The sequence below is a fragment of the Bos indicus x Bos taurus genome, chromosome 5 (genome assembly GCF_003369695.1).
Source record: "Bos indicus x Bos taurus breed Angus x Brahman F1 hybrid chromosome 5, Bos_hybrid_MaternalHap_v2.0, whole genome shotgun sequence".
NCBI lineage: Eukaryota > Metazoa > Chordata > Mammalia > Artiodactyla > Bovidae > Bos > Bos indicus x Bos taurus.
This window is the reverse complement of record NC_040080.1, coordinates 8548708-8567455: the sequence shown is the minus strand read 5'-3', so window position 1 is coordinate 8567455 and position 18748 is coordinate 8548708. Positions and strand designations below refer to the sequence as shown.

General features: G+C 38.3%; 1 protein-coding gene across 4 annotated transcripts in view; it reads left to right on the top strand.

Annotated features, from left to right (window-relative positions):
- Positions 1-18748, top strand: part of TNRC6B (trinucleotide repeat containing 6B) — a 251526-nt gene that overhangs the window by 91582 nt on the left and 141196 nt on the right. For all 4 annotated transcript variants that reach the window (XM_027540719.1, XM_027540716.1, XM_027540721.1 and 1 more), the window contains one exon: positions 3596-3663. In XM_027540719.1, coding sequence (XP_027396520.1) covers positions 3596-3663 — 68 coding nt within the window. The remainder of the gene's footprint in view (positions 1-3595; positions 3664-18748) is intronic.

Genomic DNA, 18748 nt, shown 5'->3' with positions numbered 1-18748 from the left:
AAGGAAATGGTCTTGAGAAAAACAGGAATTGGCAGTAAGGAGCAGTGATCTTTCTGGACCATTTTTGTTGCCTTCTGAGATGCTGGACAGTGAGAAAAGGTAAGAACCCTGGTGAAGGAGATACTGTCTTCTGGGGAAAAGCATTTTAATTGGTACTTGAAAGAATGAGCAGGAATGTGAAGTGAACGTGAGGCAGAAGACCAGGGCTTCTAGGCAAAAAGAGACATTATATGTAAAGGCACAAAGGGCCGAGAAGTTGGTGTGTGCTCCACCAGGCGTTCAGAATGGGTGAGTGAGGCAGGGGCGATAAAAAAGCTTACTTAGGCAAATGAACTGAACTTTTATCCCTCAAGAGAGGTGATAAGAGTGAAGAATTTCAAGGAGAGTGATGTGATCTTGTTTGCATTTTACAGTTTGCATTTGATGGAAGTGATTTGGAGGATGGATTGAAATAAGATGGGACCCGAAGGACAAAGACTAGTGAGAAGGCTTTTGTAGTAGTGAGATTTAGAGAAGCTGTCTTTACCTATGGCAGTTAAAGAGGATAAAGAACGGGTGATGAGTGTGTGTAAGAGATAGAAGCCACTGTACTTAGTGATTAATAAGGAAGTTAAGGGGTTAAGGAGGGGAGGTGGAGGGCCTGTAACCTCGATTATCAGTTTCCTGTTTGAGGATCTTGGTGAATGATAGTACCATTTACAGACATAGCAGATATAAAAAAGAGAGGAAATCTAAGGACAAAGATGGTGTTTCCTTTTGGACCTATTGGACCATCCAAGTGGAGACTAATAAAATATGGGGGCTTCCCTGGTGGCTCAGATGGTAAACAATCTGCCTGCAATGCAGAAGACATGGGTTGTCTCGGAGTCAGGAAGATCCTTTGGAGAAGGGAATGACAACCCACTCCAGTATTCTTGTCTGGAGAATTCCAGGGACCGAGGAGCCCAGCAGGCTACAATCCCTGGGGTCACAAAGAGTCAGACATGGCTGAGCAGCTTTCATGCACTTTATGGGGGCTGCAGTTAAAGATTTGAAAGTCATTATAGGGGAGCTTGTTGAAACTGTGGGCTTTTTGATTATTGCTTCTTGTCATTATTGTGGTTATTAAAAATTGGTTATAGATAAGCCTTTAAAAAACATCTAAGCAGAGGCCGAGTCCACAATGTAGCGGTCTTTAATTGGAAAGGATTTTTAGAGATGAAAGATTGAGAAAATTTCATAGTATATAGAAAATAGTCGTTCTTTGAGAAAATTATTGCAAGAAACTTTAAAGAGTTTGCCATCTGTTTTTCCTAATTGAGGCATAACATTTATTTGTAAAGTTCAGAAAATGCACAGTTCATTGATTTTTTTCACATATGTGTACTTTCATGTAACCAAGACCTAGACAAAGATCATCTCTACGTCCTCATAAAGTTCCCTTTGCAACATTGTAACCATGTTTTTTTCTTCTAGAGGTTTAGATCACTGTAAATTTAGAATGGGAGAATCCTGTCTCTCCATAGCAAAGCCTGGTGGGCTCCAGGATCAGGAAGTCCACAGAAAAGAATAGAAGTCGAAACCTGGTTTGAATTTCGCAGTGTGCGTCTTTTATTATTCTTACTTACAATTCCTCCAGTTTTTCCTTTTAATGGAAAGGAGATTTTTTCCATTAAAAATCTCAATTTTTCTGTTCTTTCTGAAACTTAGCCTCTTAATACTCTTCCATCTTCTCCAGTATTTCTGAGAAATGAAGGCTGCAGAGGGAGGGTTGCAGAACTGGAAAGCCTTTTGTTTTATTTGGGTGTCATTATGGTGTGTGTCTGTATTATTGTTGTCTATCTTCCAGATTACTAGTTTCTGTTAAAAGAAATAGCACAGGGAACTCTACTTAATGTGATGACCTGAATGGGAAGAAGGCCCAAAAGGGAGGAGATATAAGTACATGTATGGCTGATTCACTTTGCTGTGCAGTAGAAACTAACACATTGTAAAGCAACTATGCTCCAATAAAAATGAATTAACCTTGATTGCTGGGAAAGATTGAGGGCAGGAGGAGGAGAAGGGGGCGACAGAGAATGAAATGGTTGGATGGCATCACCGACTCAATGGACACGAGTTTGAGCAAGCTTCGGGAGATGGTGAAGGACCGGGAAGCCCAGCGTGCTGCCTTCCATTGGGTCGCAAAGATTCGGACACGACTGAACAACAGCAACAGTGGGTAGTATTTTTCTAAGTAGGGAATAATCCTTGAATACGTCTGTTGAGATCTCTCTCCTTGAATACTTTTGTTTGACTTTTTAAAAATTATGCCTTTGGGGGAAGTTTTCATAGGACTAATCGTCTCAGTTTGTGGAGGTAGCTCTGTCTTTGCCACTTAGTTTCCTTTATTGAGCAATAAACCATCTGGAATAATAGAATGCTTTGTTTCTTCTTTTGAAAATTGTATTCAGAAATAAACCATACTTATGAAAGAGAAAAGAAAAACACACAGTTACAAAAATAATTATAAAATAAACACCCATATACCTACTACATAGGCCAAGAAATAGAATCTATACCCTAGAAACCATGTGCCCCTTCCTGATTGAATCCTCCCGATTCCCTAAGATACTAATTAGCCTAAATTTTGTAATAGTTATTCCCTTTTCTTTATAGTTTTATAAACTATAAATATACATATGTGTCTTTATATATACATATGTGTGATTTTAAAATTTATATACTTGAATTTATGTTAATAGATTTATACTGGATTTGTATTCTTCTGTGACTTGCTTCTTTCACCTCGTATTGTGTTTTTTAACTCATCCAGGTTGAGGCGTGTTGCTGTAGTTCATTCATTTTCATGCAGTATTATATTTTATTGTCTTAAAACACCATTGCTTATTTGTCTACTTTTAGTGTTGATGAAAGTTTATTTTTTTCCTGTTAAAAATAGTGCTGCTAAAAATACTTTCGTATTTATGCACAAACGTTTCTTTAGGGTATATATCTAGAAGCGTGGTCACTGGTTTGTACAGTAAGCATGTAATCACGTGTAGTAGATAATGGCAGACTACTTAAAAACAGCGGCACCAGTTCCCCTCCCGCTGGAATGGGCGAGAGCTGCTGTTGCTCTGCACCCTTGGCAACACTTGGTATTGCCCAACTTTTACACTTCAGCCAGCCTGGTGGTGGTGAAATGGTATCTCTCTGTGGTTTTAATTTGCATTTTCCTGATTGACAGGAGACTGAACATCTTTTCATTTATTTAGGGCCATGTATGCATCCTCTTAAGTGAAATTCATACTCAGTTATTTTGTAGAGTTTTCTGGTAGGCTCTTTTTCTTACTGTTTCATAGCATTTTTTTTTTAAATTATATTCTGGATGCTGACCTTTTGTCACAGTTATGAATTGCAAATCAACATGCTTCCTTTTTTTATTCTGCAAATCTGGTCACGCAAGGAGAGATGCCATATACAAACATGGAGAAGGAAACCTTTGACTGGGGCTCATGTTCTAGTTAGGCATGTAGTGGAATGCCATGTGGTTCTGTAAGCACAGGCCCTGCACTTGGAAGTGACTGCATCTTGGTTCCTGACTGCTGCTGACCTGTGGTGCTTGACTTTGCAGGTGGAACAGGAGGATTTTGTAATGGAAGGGCATGGCAAGACTCCACCTCCTGGTGAAGAAAGCAAACAGTGAGTCACGGTTTATTTAAGAAGGGTCTTATTACAGATCTTCAGAAGTACTTTGGTTAAACCTGCTGAGAGCATGTTTGCAAGGGGTGTATATGTTGGGTACATGGTGAAACTCCTCCCCAGTTGCTTTGGTGGCTGTTAATGCATTGCTTCTGTTTATAGACAGACTAACTGGAGGGGCAAGAAAGTTGGCTTTGTAGTTTTTCACACTTGACTAATTAAAATTTATGTTACGCTTTAGCAAAGGCTTTAAGGCTTAGGATGTTTCAAATTGAACTAACTCAGTCTGGTTGATTTCCAAAGATAGTGTAAAATGGTATATCCTTTTCTTAGCATTGTCTTTATGAAGTGAACTGAATTAATAGACTGTTTCCCTGCATTCTAAGTGTGAATTTATTTAAATAGTACTTCCTGAAATTCTGTTCCATTTAGTTATTTATACTTCTGATCTTTGTTGAAATAACAAATTGTTTCCCCAGAGGAACAGGAATTATAAATAATATGACTTAGCCAACATTCTAAATAATTCAGGATCTCTCCTCTAACTTCTTAAGGAGTGATAAGTTCTAAATCTGAAATTGAGAGTCCTCTGGGTAGCTTTCTGGTGGCAGTGAGTAGATTTTTTCCTCCCTCTGTCACAGAACTTGAAAAATTATGTTGCAGAGCAGACTGGTGTTTCATATGCCCTTTTAAAGGAAAAACAGTTAAGACTGGCTTCAAGTACTGACATAACTACCATTTTTTATTCAGACAGTAGTCTTCTAAGTTATTGGGACAGTGACTTGTGGAATTCACTGAAAATCTGTAGAGAGAAACTCTTTTCTCTCATCTTTTTTTTTTTTTCCCTCGAAAATAGTTTTGGTCCGTCCTATGAAAATTTTGTCTCCGAAACCCTTTGGAATGAATTATGCAGAATATGCTATGCTGCCACAAGGCCAGGTTCATTAAAGGAGAATGCTTGTCTTGTATTTGTTGTGAATGGAAACCAGGATATTTTCACAGCTGGTTTAATTTGCTAACCAGGCAGTTTTAAAAATAGCTTACAATATAAATCCTAACTTTGCTGTATTCTGTCAAATGCACTTATATTCTGCATGGGTGGATGGAATCAATTCATCTTTAGCAAATTAGAAAGCCTAACATCTAGTCCCAGTAGAATTACAGGAGCACTTCAGGTGCCCTGCCCGCTATTCACTCTCCACTCCTACACTTAGGTCAAAGGTCTTATAATAGAAAAATCCTTGCTCCCATTTGACAAGAGTTTTCTGTGCACAAGAACTTTGCTTAGACACTGCCGGTGTTTTTTCCACCCTTCACAGCGTCTCCACTTCAGATACTGGAGTGGGTAACTTGCCTGCGATAATGCACCTTGAAACAGAAGTTAGGATCTGAATTGAATCTTTCTGACTTTAAAGTGTTTTATGATATCTCTTGAACTCAGATTCTTTGCCAACGTCGGGAACTATGTTCCTGAAAAGTATTGTGGCCAGCAAAACTGCAGTTGTCAAGATCAAAGTCTCATGGCTAAGAGTGAGTTGGGGGAAACAAGGAAAATGGCACAAAGCCTATTTTTAAAACACAGGTGAAGTTCCTATTCTCTGAAGGGTATCCATTTCCCAAACAAACCAGTCTTTATCTTCAAAAACCTGCTCCAGTAACCCCTATCCTGAATCAGCCCCTTTAGGTATTCAGGAAACATTGCTGGGGCAGATTCTCCCACAAGTTTTACATTATACAAACTATACTTCTTTTAGAGAGCTTCAGATGGCTCCAGCAGACTGAAACATCATGGGTTGTATACTTAACCATTCTCCCTTGATAGTTTTGTTTTCACAAGTCTCTGCCTTTTCACAGATCAATCTTGTTTAATTTTGTTTTGTGAGTTTTTTTTTCCTGGGCTTGGTCAGCTATCATATATTGAAATGATAAAGCAGAAATGAATATTCTTGCTGGGTCTTCCTCCCATACACCTGCCCACTTCTTTTGTGGGAGTTGGGAGCAAAGTGGCTGTGTTGTTTTGTTTGAGGCAACAGAAATAAACAGATTGAAAAATTTTATTTTTTGTGTCTCAGAACTGCAGTTAGCAAAGGATCATTCCATCCGGATAGTAGGATCTAGGAACTGAATACTACATTCTGGATGCTGTGAGTGACATATTGCTGAATGACTTACGAAATTCCCATCTGTTCTTTTATTTTTTTAATTATAAAAGTAATATTTGGTCATCATAAAACATTCAAACAGTAAGCGTGAATTTAGAATTATTCGCTTCTTCTACCCTACCTTTCTTCTTCATCTTCTGAAACTTTTTCTGTGTATTTAGAAAAACAACTAAACAGATTTTTTTTCTAACATTCTTTGAGACTTACTTTTTTCATTTGACATCTTTTGCAGTCTATTTCATTCCTTTAAACATCTGCAGAAGTACATTCTGTTATAATCATTCTCTAATAAATATTTTGGTGACTTGCACTTCTTTGATTATTAAAAATATTAATACTTTTTTTAACATCTTTATTATTATATCTTTATACACAAATGTATTTCTGTAGAATAAATTTCTAGATATGGAGCTGTTTGGCTCATGGGCTGTGTTTTTTTACAAGGAGGTAGCTGCTATCAAATTACTGTTCAAAAGAACTCGATCAATGTTCATTTCCATCTGCAGTGAGAGTACCCGTTCCTCCACACTGTTAATGACAGTAAAATTATTTATCTCCGAATTTTTGCCACTCTAATATTTTATGGCTTTAATTTGCACTTTTATTCTTACTAATAAGATGGAATATCTTGTTAGTCTCTTGGCTGTTGATTTTTATATCTTATACCACCTGTTTACATATGATTCCCACTTTTCTTTTGGAATGTTTGTTTTGATAGCTTTGTAGGAACCCTTTACAAAGTGTAGATATTAACCTTTGTCTTTTAAGATGTTTAAATATTTTCTCCCAGGCCTTATTGTTCAACATTGAGGCATCTTTCATACTAATAGACCACTTAAATTTTTATGTAGTAAAATCAGCCTTTATGGTTTCTGTGTTTCATGCTTGTCTAGAGAAGTCCCTTCTACTCTAACATGATAAAATGTCCTGAGTATTTCTACTGTATTTTTCACATTTAGACCTTTAACTGAACTGGTACTCGTTTTTGTCTTTGGTGAGAGGCAGAGATCTAACTTAATTTTTTTCTAAATGGGTTTTCCAAATGGCTGCCATTCATTGGTATTAGCGTGTATAGATAGCCTGTTTCACGTATGGAGGCAGGTGGAGCACAGGGATTATATAACTCGCAGGTCACAGAGTAAATTCTAGTAAGGATTAGGTCTCAAATTATTTGTTAGCTGATCTGTGCCACTTTCCTTCTTCATCTAACATTTTTACCATAGGTTCTGGAAGTCTTGAAGAAATTTTATTTCTGTGACGTTTATTTCAATGGTATAAGTTCTGTCAACAGGCAGTGTAAGGCAGCTAAGCATGTAGAAAGCTTTCTTGAAAAAATAATTGACTTCTGATATTGAAAATGTTTGTGCTAAATTGTTAACGTTTGGATCAGTTGTGCTGATTGCTGGTGTACATGTGAATAAGATTTAGCAGAGTATACAACTTTAAACATTTGTTTATTTATATAGTCTGAATATATTTGCTTTTTAATGAGGTTTATTTACTATTAATGTTATCTATAATCATTTTTTTGAGTATATTCACTTATGAGCTATTGGAGAAAATCAGACAAACCGAGTTTATTGCCACATAATATTGATCACATGACATGTTTAACACTGGGTTAAATATAAAACTAGACAGCATATTAAAAAGCAGAGACATTACTTTGCCAACAAAGGTCCATCTAGTCAAGGCTGTAGTTTTTCCAGTGGTCATGTATGGATGTGAGAGTTGGACTATAAAGAAAGCTGAGGGCAGAAGAATTGATGCTTTTGAAGTGTGGTGTTGAAGAAGACTCTTGAGAGTCCCTTGGACTGCAAGGAGATCCAAAAGGAGATCAGTCCTGGGTGTTCATCAGAGGGACTGATATTGAAACTGAAACTCCAATACTTTGGCCACCTGATGCAGAGAGCTGACTCATTTGAAAAGACCCTGATGCTGGGAAAGATTGAGGACAGGAGGAGAAGGGGACGACAGAGGATGAGATGGTTGGATGGCATCACCGACTCAATGGACATGGTTTGGGTGGACTCCGGAAGTTGGTGATGGACAGGGAGGCCTGGCGTGCTACAGTTCATGGGGTCACAAAGAGTTGGACACGACTGAGAGACTGAACTGAACTGAACTGAAATATAAAACTATTACAACTTTTTAAAACTCAGCACGAGCAGATACTTGTTTATAGGTTGTGTCTGATCATCCTTATTTAAAAGCTATTTCAGATAAAATAGCAGGGCTTCCCTGGTAGCTCAGAGGGTAAAGCATCTGCCTGCAGTGCAGGAGACCCAGGGTCAATCCCTGGGTCGGGAAGAGTCCCTGGAGAAGGAAGTGGCAACCCACTCCAGTATTCTTGCCTGGGGAATCCCGTGGACGGAGGAGCCTGGTGGGCTACAGTCCACAGTGTCGCAAAGAGTAGGACATGACTGAGCGACTTCACTTTCCTTTCTCAGATAAAATATTTCTACACAGGCAGGATTTTGATTTGGTTTTACTTCTGATACAAGTAATGATCTAGATATCTGTGGGTATATCATTTCTTATAAATTATTTTGGAGTTAGATGTTAGTTTTGATGTATTAATGAGTTTGTTCTCTTTTTCATTTCTTCCTTAAAATTTTAATATAACTTAAAAACAAATCTAAGCTTTAAATCTCCATGTTGAAATTCAGTCATATTCTCAAGAGATACTTGTCTTTCACCTACTAAAAAAACTCAATTTTTCTAGTAAATTTTTATTGATTTAATTTTCTTAATTATTTTGGTTCGTTTTATGAAAGGTTATTGTTTAAAAACAAATCTCTCAGAGATATTTACACATTCATATTTATTGCAGCATTATTCATAATAGTCAAAAGGTGTAACAACCCAGATTCCATTAACAGGTGCATGGATAAAGAAAATGTGGTATATACATAGAGTGGACTATTATGAAGCCTTAAAAAGAAGGAAATCTTGTCACATGCTACAATGTGCATGAACTTTAAGGATGTTGTGCCAAGCAAAACAAGCCAGTCACAAAGGACCGGTACTGTATGCCACCCATACGGGGTGTCTAACGTAGTCATAGAAACAGAAGGTAGAAGGTGGTAGTTGTCAAGTCCTAGGGGGAGAAAGGAGAAAGAATTAGTATTTAATGGGTATAGAGTTCAAAATGAGAAAGTTCTAGTGATCTGTTGCAAAACAAAGCAGATACACTTAACACCACTGAACTTTACACTTAAAAATAGTGAAGATGTAAAATTTATTTTTTTTAACCACAATAAAGAAAATTAGCGACCAGATTGAGAAGTTTAAATGTAAAATGTAGCCTGGATTTCAAAGACTTAGTACAAAAAAAGAATGCGAAATTAATGACTTTTATATTGTTTTATTTATTCATAGTACTCAAAAGCAATTAGGCCATTTGTTGGTATTTAGGAGAGCATTCCTTTAAATAAGAGAAAGGACTCTGAACAGAAAAATCTCATCCTTTTATGAAAACATGAGACCAAATTCTCAATCATCTGTATTCTGCTTAATCATGAAAAAGAGCAAGAATTCAAGTTATAAAATAAATTAAACCAAACTGCCTTGTTACAAAAGAAATGAAGCTCAGGTTGCCCTTGGCTCCAAAGTCCTTATTTTCACACTACAGTGTTTTGAGTGAAAGTGAAAAGGTGTTAAAGTTGCTCAGTCCGTCAGTTCAGTCGCTCAGTCATGTCCAGTTCTTTGCTACCCCATGGACTGCAGCACACCAGGCCTCTGTCCCTCACCATCTCCTAAAGTTTGCTTAAGTTCACGTCCATTGCATCTGTGACACCATCCAGCCTTCTCATCCTCTGACGCCCTCTTCTTCTTCTGCCCTCAATCTTTCCCAGCATCAGGTACATTTCCAGTTAGTCAGCTGTTCATATCAGGTGACTAAAATACTGGAGCTTCAGCTTCAGCATCAGTCCTTCCAGCGAGTATACAGGGTTGATTTCCCTTAAGATTGACTGGTTTGATCTTGCTGTCCAAGGGACTTTCAGGAGTCATCTCTAGTTAAAAGGCATCAATTCTTTGGTGTTCTGCCTTCTTTATGGTCCAGCTCTCACAATTATATGTGACCACTGGGAAGACCATAGCTTTGACTATACGGACCTTTGTCGGCAGAGTAATTTCTCTGTTTTCAACACACTGTTTAGGTCTGTCATAGCTTTCCTGCCAAGAGGCAATCGTCTTCTGATTTCATGGCTGCAGTCACCATTTGCAGTGATTTTAGAGCCCAAGAAGAGGAAATCTGTCCCTACTTCCACGTTTCCCTTCTATTTGCCATGAAGTAATGGGGCCAGATGCCATGGTCTTAGATTTTTAATACTTAGTTTTAAGCTGGTTCTTTCATTCTCCTCCTTCACCCTCAAGAGGCTCTTTAGTTCATGTTCACTTTCAGCCATTAGAGTGGTATCATCCGTATATCTGAGGTTGTTGATGTTTCTCCCACCTATCTTGATTCCAGCTTGAAACTTATCCTGCCTGGCATTTCTCATGATGTGCTCAGCGTATAGGTTAAACGAACAGGGTGACAGCAGACAGCCCTGTTGTACTCCTTTCTCAATCTTGAACCAACAAGTTGTTCTATACAGTGTTCTAACTGTTGCTTCTTGATCCGCATACATGTTTCTCAGGAGTCAGGTAAGACGGTCTGGTATTCCCATCTCTTTAAGAACTTTCCACAGTTTATTTTGATCCACACAGTCAAAGGCTTTAATGTAGTCAATGAAACAGAGGTAGATGTTTTCTGAAATTCCCTAGCTTTCTCTATGATCCAGCAAATATTGGCAATTTGATCTCTGGTTCCTCTTCCTTTTTTAAACCCAGCTTGGGTATCTGGAAGTTCTTGGTTTGCATGATGCTGAAGCCTAGCATGCAAAATTTTATGCATGACCTTGCTATCGTGGGAGATAAGTGCAATTGTCCAACGGTTAGCACATTCTTTAGTACTGCCCTTCTTGGGAATTAGGATGAGGATTGACCTTTTCCAGTCCTGTGGCCATGGCTGAGTCTTCCGTATTTGCAGATATATTGAGTGCAACACTTTGATGGCATCATCCTTTAAGGTTTTGAATAGTTCTACTGGAATTCCATCACATCCACTAGCTTTATTAACAGCAGTGCTTCCTAAGGCCCATTTGACCTTGCTCTCCAGAATGTCTGGTTCTGGGTGACTGACCACACCATCATGGTAATCTGGTTCATGAAAATCTTTTTTGTATAGTTCTTCTGGGTATTCTTTCCATCTCTTACTGATCTCTTCCGCGTCTACTAGGTCTCTACTGTTTCTGTCCTATATTGTGCCCACCTTTGGGTGAAATGTTCCCTTGATATCTCCAATTTTCCTGAAGAGATCTCTAGTATTTCCCCTTCTATTGTGTTTTCTTGTAGTTTTAGGCACTGTTCGTTGAAGAAGGCCTCCTTACCCCTCTCTGTGCTGTTCTTTGGCACTCTGCATTTAGTTGGATATAACTTTCCCTTTCTCTCTTGCTTTTTGCTTTCTCTTCTTTCTTTCAGTTCAGTTCAGTTCAGTCACTCAGTCGTGTCTGACTCTTTGCAACCCCATGAATCGCAGCACACCAGGCCTCCCTGTCTATCACCAACTCCTGGAGTTCACTCAAACTCGCGTCCATCGAGTCGGTGATACCATAGCTATTTGTAAAGCCTCCTCAGATAACCACTTTACCTTCTTGCTTTTCTTTTTCTTTGGGATGATTTTGTTTGCTGCCTCCTATACAATATTACAGACTTCTGTCCATAGTTCTTCAGGCACGCTGTTTTCTGGGTGTAATCCCTTGATTCTATTCATTACCTCCTCTGCATATTCATAGGGAATTTAAGTCATACCTGGCTGGCCTACTGGTTTCCCCCGATTTCTTTAGTTTTAAGCCTGAATTTTGCTATGAGAAGCTGATGATCTGAGCCACAGTCAGCTCCAAGTCTTGTTTTTGCTGACTTTACAGCTTGTCTATCTTTGACTACAAAAGTGAAAGTAAAAGTCACTCAGTTGGACAATTTTATTTTTGATATTGGCCATTTGGTGATGTCCATGTGTAAAGTCATCTCTTGTGTTGTTGAAAAAGGGTATTGCTATGATCAGTGCATTCTTTTGGCAGAATTCAGTTAGCCTTTGCCCAGCTTCATTTTGTTATTCAAAGCCAAACTTGCCTGATACTCCAGGTATCGCTTGACTTCCTACTTTTGCATTAAAATCCCCAGTGATGAATAGAACATCTTTTTTTGGTGTTAGTTCTAGGAGGTCTTTTAGGTCTTCATAGAACTGATCAACTTCAGCTTCTTCAGCATCGGTGGTAGGGGCATAGACTTGGATTACTGTGATGTTGAATGGCTTGCCTTGGAAATGAACTGAGATCATTTTGTCGTTTGCATTTTGGACTCTTTTTGTTTATTGTGAGCACTACTCCATTTTTTCTGTGGGATTCTTGCCCACAGTAGTCGATACAATGATCATCCGAATTAAATTCACCCATTCTGGTCCATTTAATCGGTCCATTTCTGGTTCACTGATTCCTAAGATGTCAATATTTATTTTTATCGTCTCCTGCTTGACCATGTCCAATTTACCTTGATTCACGGACCTAACGTTCCAGGTTCCTACACAATACTGCTCTTGGCAGGATTGGATTTTACTTTCATCACCAGACACATCCACAACTGAGCATCGTTTACACTTGGCCTAGACACTTCATTCTTTCTGGGGCTATTACTAGTTCTCCTCCACTGTTCCTCAGTAGCATATTGGACACCTTCAGACCTGGGGGACTCATCTTTCAGTGTCATATCTTTTTGTCCTTTTATGCAGTTCGTGAGATTCTCATGGCAAGTACACTGGGGTGGGTTACCGTCCCCTCCTCCAGTGGACCACATTTTGTCAGAACTCTCTGATAACCCATCTGTCTTGGGTGGCCCTGCACGGCATGGCTCATAGCTTCATTGAGTTATACAAGCCCCTTCACCACAACAAGGCAGTGATCTGTGATGGGACAATGCAGGAGACCCAGGTTCAATCCCTGGGTTGGGAAGATCCCCTCTAAGGAAGTGGCAACCCACTCCAGTATTCTTGCCTGGAGAATCCTATGGACAGAGGAGCCTGGTGGGCTATAGTCCACTGGGTCACAAAGAGTTGGACACAACTGAGTAACTTAAACACTTGCACTTTTTTTATCCCCTTTTTATGTGTTGGTGATATGATTAATTATATCAGTTTGTGTATTTCAACTCTTCTTAGGGTACTATCTTTTTTGTCTCTTTCTAAGAGAGAATCTATTCTTGCAAGGAAGACCTGTAAGGAAATTAAATGTTGAAGACAGTTTTATGTTGATTGAGAGAGAGGAATGTAATTTGGAGAGTCAACACTACCTTTTATGCCCCAGTGTGATATAGTATCCTTTCTGCTTGAGGTTCTGTTTTTTAAATGTCTTAACTCCAGTGTCTTGATTAGATTCTCTTCTAACTAATTACATTCTTTGCAACTTAAATGTCTAGTTATAAAATGTCCTTTTAATTTTTCTGAATTATTATTAGACCTTTTATGAATTCTGATAGCTAGTCCTTACCTTTATTTCTGCTCGTACTCTTAACTCCTCCTTCTACAGTTCTCTCTTCACATTCATCTTATGCTGCGGTGCAGCTTTTAAAAGTTTAGTTTTTGCAGATCTCTACAGTTGATAGTCCTTGTTTTATATCTGACTACCAAATTTAACACTGAACTCTTAGAGAACCGTTTGTTTGGAGCTTACTTAAAGGCTTTAGAAGTACTTCTCTGTTGGTCCAGTGCTTAAGAATTCACCTGCCAATGCAGGCAGTGCAGGTTTGATCCCTGTTTGGGGAAGAAGGCCCGCATACCACGCAAAGACCCAGCATAGCCAAAAATAAATAATAAAGGCTTTGGGAAGCTTTGTAGCATTTCCTAAATACAGAGGAAATGAAAGTATTTCCACATTACTCACTTTATAGATAATTATCTTCAAAACGCAGACCTTGGTATTTGGCCGTAGGAAAGGGTTTTTTGGCGGTTTAATGTTTTATTTTCTGTTTTCTACCATCAGTTTTCATTAGCTTTCCCCCTGCCTTTGGACCATTAAAATATGTACATGGTGAAATAAACTTACTAAGAACAAATTGAAACCTTCTGTAATTTCAGTCATAAATTGGGCATCAGAGAAATGGTTGGGTTTCTCTCTTCATATTGTTTTTGGGAGAAAAGAAGTGAGTGTTATTTTCAAGTTGATTGGTATTTTGAAAATGCCACAAAGAGGTTCAATAGATAGTTATTTATGCTCATGGAATTTTTGCTGCTGAAAGTTTTAGTATAACCATAAACATTTTGTACTAGGTCTTTGGGAAACTTTCACTTGCTAATAAATTTTCTAGTTTGCACAGAAGTCACTTAAATTAATTGTTTGAAAATGTCTTTAAGTTCTAAGCTGTATTTTATGAGGTTTTCCCTGTGTTTCCTAATTGCAAATGACTGTACACTGTGTGGATTGCTGGTCTTTATAGGCAAAGGTGCCGACTTTAAACACAGTGAATAGGGTAGCACATGTGTCTCTCAGAAAACTACAATTCACTTACTAAAAGTCTTATTTATTTAGCTTATATTTTACTTATGGACAGATAATATGCCTTTATGGAAAAGCATTACTTGAAAGGCAAGATGTATTTGCCCAATTCCTTGAAATTGGTGTTTTAAGGCTGCCTTTTTCGAGATGTTACTCTTATCATGTAGTTGTGAAATGTTTTGAACATAGGATTATGTAAGTATAGACAAAAGAAGCGCATGTTCAGTTGCAGGAATTTTCAGTGGTATCATGAAGAGAGGGTAATGTTTGTTTCCCGAAAGTTTTATGTTCGCTAGAGGGTCTGGACACACGTTCTTCCCTAAGCACCACACCTTTCCCCTTTCCGCCGGAGTCTCTGTGAGCTGCGGTTTGGGCAGAAGTACTGGGGCAGCAGTGGGTGGAGGCTGGGGGGTGATGAGGGAGAGATTGTAGTAAAGAGGAGGCACAGCGTGAAGGCAGGTGGCGGAAGGTGAAAGGTCAGGCTAGGGGTTTATGCTCTGTCTTCAGCTCTACAAGAACAGACTTTTGCCAACATGGTCACTGCTGTTGGCACCAGAAAGCATCAATAAATGTATATTAAATAAATGAGGACATCAGTAAGTTTCCACAGACTAGTAAGAATCCCTGTTCTATACACTCACTTTGAAAATCTGAGGTGGGGTGACTAAAAATCCTAACTCCAGAATACTGTATTCATTATCAGCAGAAGAAAAGTAAAGCGATAACCTGCCATGTTTGACTTTATATTCAGTACTTTCTTAAGTATATCCCAACAGACCCAATTTTGTCACAGTTCTCTCTTAAGTGTCCCTACCTGTAAAACAGTTGATTGTGCTTATTTTGAAATGAAAAAAAAAAAGAAAAGATTTTCTATCCAAGCCTGAAGTCTTTCTTTGCTTCTGAGGGCCTCCATAGGATGCCTTTAGCCTACTTATACATATTTCTTCTACTGTTTAAAAGATCTTCCTGCTCCTGCCCAGTGTCTCTCCATAAGATCTTCCATGTATATCTGGTTTCCTTACCCCTTACATGCCTTTGTTCAAGCAAAGAGACCCTTCTGTCTGACCAGGAACAAATCTAGGTTTTGTGGGAATGCTCTTTAAGAAAAAGAAAATTAGATAACCAACAGGGACCTATAGTTCGAGAGTGGGAACTCTACTCAGTGTTCTGTTGTAATGTGTATGAGAAAAGAATCTAAAAAGGAATGAACATATGTATATGTATATGTATAACTGAATCACTTTGCCGTATACCTGAAACTAACACATTGTAAATTAACTATACTCCCGATAAAATTTTTAAAAAAGAAAAAAATTAATTTCATTTACATAATTAGAGGTGCATGTGTGCTAAGTCGCTTCAGTTGTGTCTGACTCTTTGTGGGACTATGGACTGTAGCTTGCCAGGCTCCTCTGTCCATGGGATTCCCTGGGCAAGAGTACAGGAGTGAGTTGCCATGCCCTCCTCCGGGGATCTTCCTGACCCGGCGATCGAACCTGTGTCTCAGGGATTGAACCTGCATCTCTTATGTCTCCTGCATTGGCAGGCGGATTCTTTACCACTAATGCCACCTGGGAAGTCCTAATTAGAGGTACAGAAGTGAATATTTATTTACAATGAGGAAAGAAATCACAAAAATGGCAACTCAAGAATTGACAAATACAAAATTCAGAAAATAACATAATTTTATATTCATTTGTATTAATATTTCCCTAACATGTTGCTGTGAAATTTTTTTCCAACATTTTTTGGCTGCTTCCACTTTGATTACCTCTTCATATTACAATTCTGTGACATTTTCTAAAAAGAGATAAAAAGATAATTCAATGTCTTCTATAACATGGTTGACCAAAGTATGCTTTTTGTTATTGATAGATTTTAAACGTTCCTTTCAGCTTCACAACTACTGCTGCTATTGTTCAGTTGCCCAGTTGTGTCTGACTCTTTGTGACCCCATGGACTGCAGCACTCCAGTCTTCGCTGTCCTTCACCGTCTCCCAGAGTTTGCTCAAACTCATGTTCATTGAGTTGTTGATGCCATCTAACCATCTCATCCTCTGTTGCCCTCTTCTCCTCTTGCCTTCAGTCTTTCCCAGCATCAGGGTCTTCTATAATGAATTAGCTCTTTGCATCAGGGGGCCAAAGTATTGGAGTTTCAGCATCAGTCCTTTGAATGAATATTCATGATTAATTTCCTCAAGTATTGACTGGTTTGATCTCCTTGCAGTCCAAGGGACTCTCAAGAGTCTTCTCTAACACCACAGTTCAAAAGCATCAATTCTTCGATGCTCAGCCTTCTTTATGGTCCAACTCTCACATCCATACGTGACTACTGGAAAAACCATAACTTTGACTATGCGGACCTTGTTCAGCAAAGTAAGGTTGACAGCTGCTATTGGTGACATGATATAAACTTGTAAGATTGTTATCAACTTTGGGAGAACTCTAGCAAATATTGTTCATATATGGCCTGTAGGATTGCAAGGCTACATTTTTTCTTGTGTACTGACTACCCTGAAATACTCTTTGAATTGACACATTTATATCATGGTATGATCTACCCTGCACATTTCTGTCAGCATGCTCAGTGGTCCAGCAACATCTTTGTACACAGGACAGTTAATTTAACTCAGCCACACATGGAAGTGACTGAGGACCACATAAATATTTACCATTAAACCTAAAATCAATATATCATCAGTTTGGCTTTCCATTTAGGAATCCCCCAAGTGCCTACAGCTACTAATTCGACCGACAGGGGGAGATCATGGTGAAAAGAGGTAAAATGAAAAGAAGTTGTGGTTAACGATCTATGTTAAGTTTGTGAGGAAAAACATATTGTCTTTGCACATTTTATAAAAATAATTGGTTATTAGTAACAGAGTTGGAGAATTCACATTCCTAATTTCAAAATATATTACAAAGCTACAGTAATCAAAAAGAGTGTGGTACTGGCATTAAGACAGACAAATAGACCAATGGAATAGATAGAAACCCCAGAAATAAACCCTTTTATATAATGTTGAATAATCTTTGACATGAGTGCCAAGATCATTCAATGGGGGAAACAGACAGTCTTTTCAACATATGGTGTTGGGGATTTTGGGTATCTATTTGCAAAAGGATCAAGTTAGACCCTTATCTTACACCATATACAAAAAATTGTCATAGTGGATTAAAGATGTAAGCTTAAGACCTAAGACTTTGAAACTCCTGAAAGAAAACACGATAAAAGCTTCATGACATTGGCCTTGCAATGGTTTTTTGGATAGGACACCAAAAACATAGGCAAAAAAGCAAAAATAGACAAATGGAACCACATCAAACTTAAAAATTTTTGAAAATTGTGTGCATCAAAGAACAATCATAGAGTGAAAAGGTGTCCTACAGAATGGGAGAAAGTATTTGCAAATCATGTATCTAATAAGAGATTAATATCCAGAATATGTAAAGAACTACAACTCAACAACAACAAGAATCAAATAACATACTTTAAAAATATCCAAAGGGCTTGAATAGACATTTCTCCAAGATGCTAACATAAGTGGCCAGTAAGCACATGTAAAGACACTCAGCACCACTAGTCAGCAAGGAAGTATAAATCAGAACCACAGTGAGGCGTCACTTCACACCCGTCAGGAGACAACTATCAAAAAAAATCAAAACCAAATAACATGCTGGCAAGGATGTGGATAAATTGGAACCTTTGTGCTCTATTGGTGGGATTATAAGATGGCATAACTTCTTTGGAGAACAGTATTAAGTTTCTCCAAAACTATGTTTTCTACATGACAAATTCCAACTCATTCTTTGAGACTCAGTTTAAAATCTTACCTCCTCTATGAAACCTTTTCTGACTTAACAGCAGTTCTTTGTATTCCTAGAGCATAACTCTCTTATATCTTTATTTGTATTTTAATTATGGCACTCATTATGCCATATTTTAATTATGAATTTGAACATCTCTGTCCTTCAGGGTGTTAAAATCCTCTTTGTACCCTCCTGGGCTTGGTTCTAGTATAGTACCTAAAACATAGTACATCCTAAAAAATGGTTCTTGACTGTATGAATGAATGGTGACTTCAGAGTTTGGAGATTTTTTTGTCTTTGTTTTTGTCTCTGCCATCTGGCTTACAGGATCTTAGTTCCCCAACCAGAGATTGAATCTGGGGCCACAGCAGTGAAAGCGCTGGGTCCTAACCCTGGACTTGGAGGCGAGAACCTGGACTCTTATTTTTAAAAGGGTTAATTGGCCTTATTATACTTTGTGGTCACAGATTGCATTCTTATTAACAGCAGTAGCCAGTTACTTTATGATAGAAGCTCTTCTAC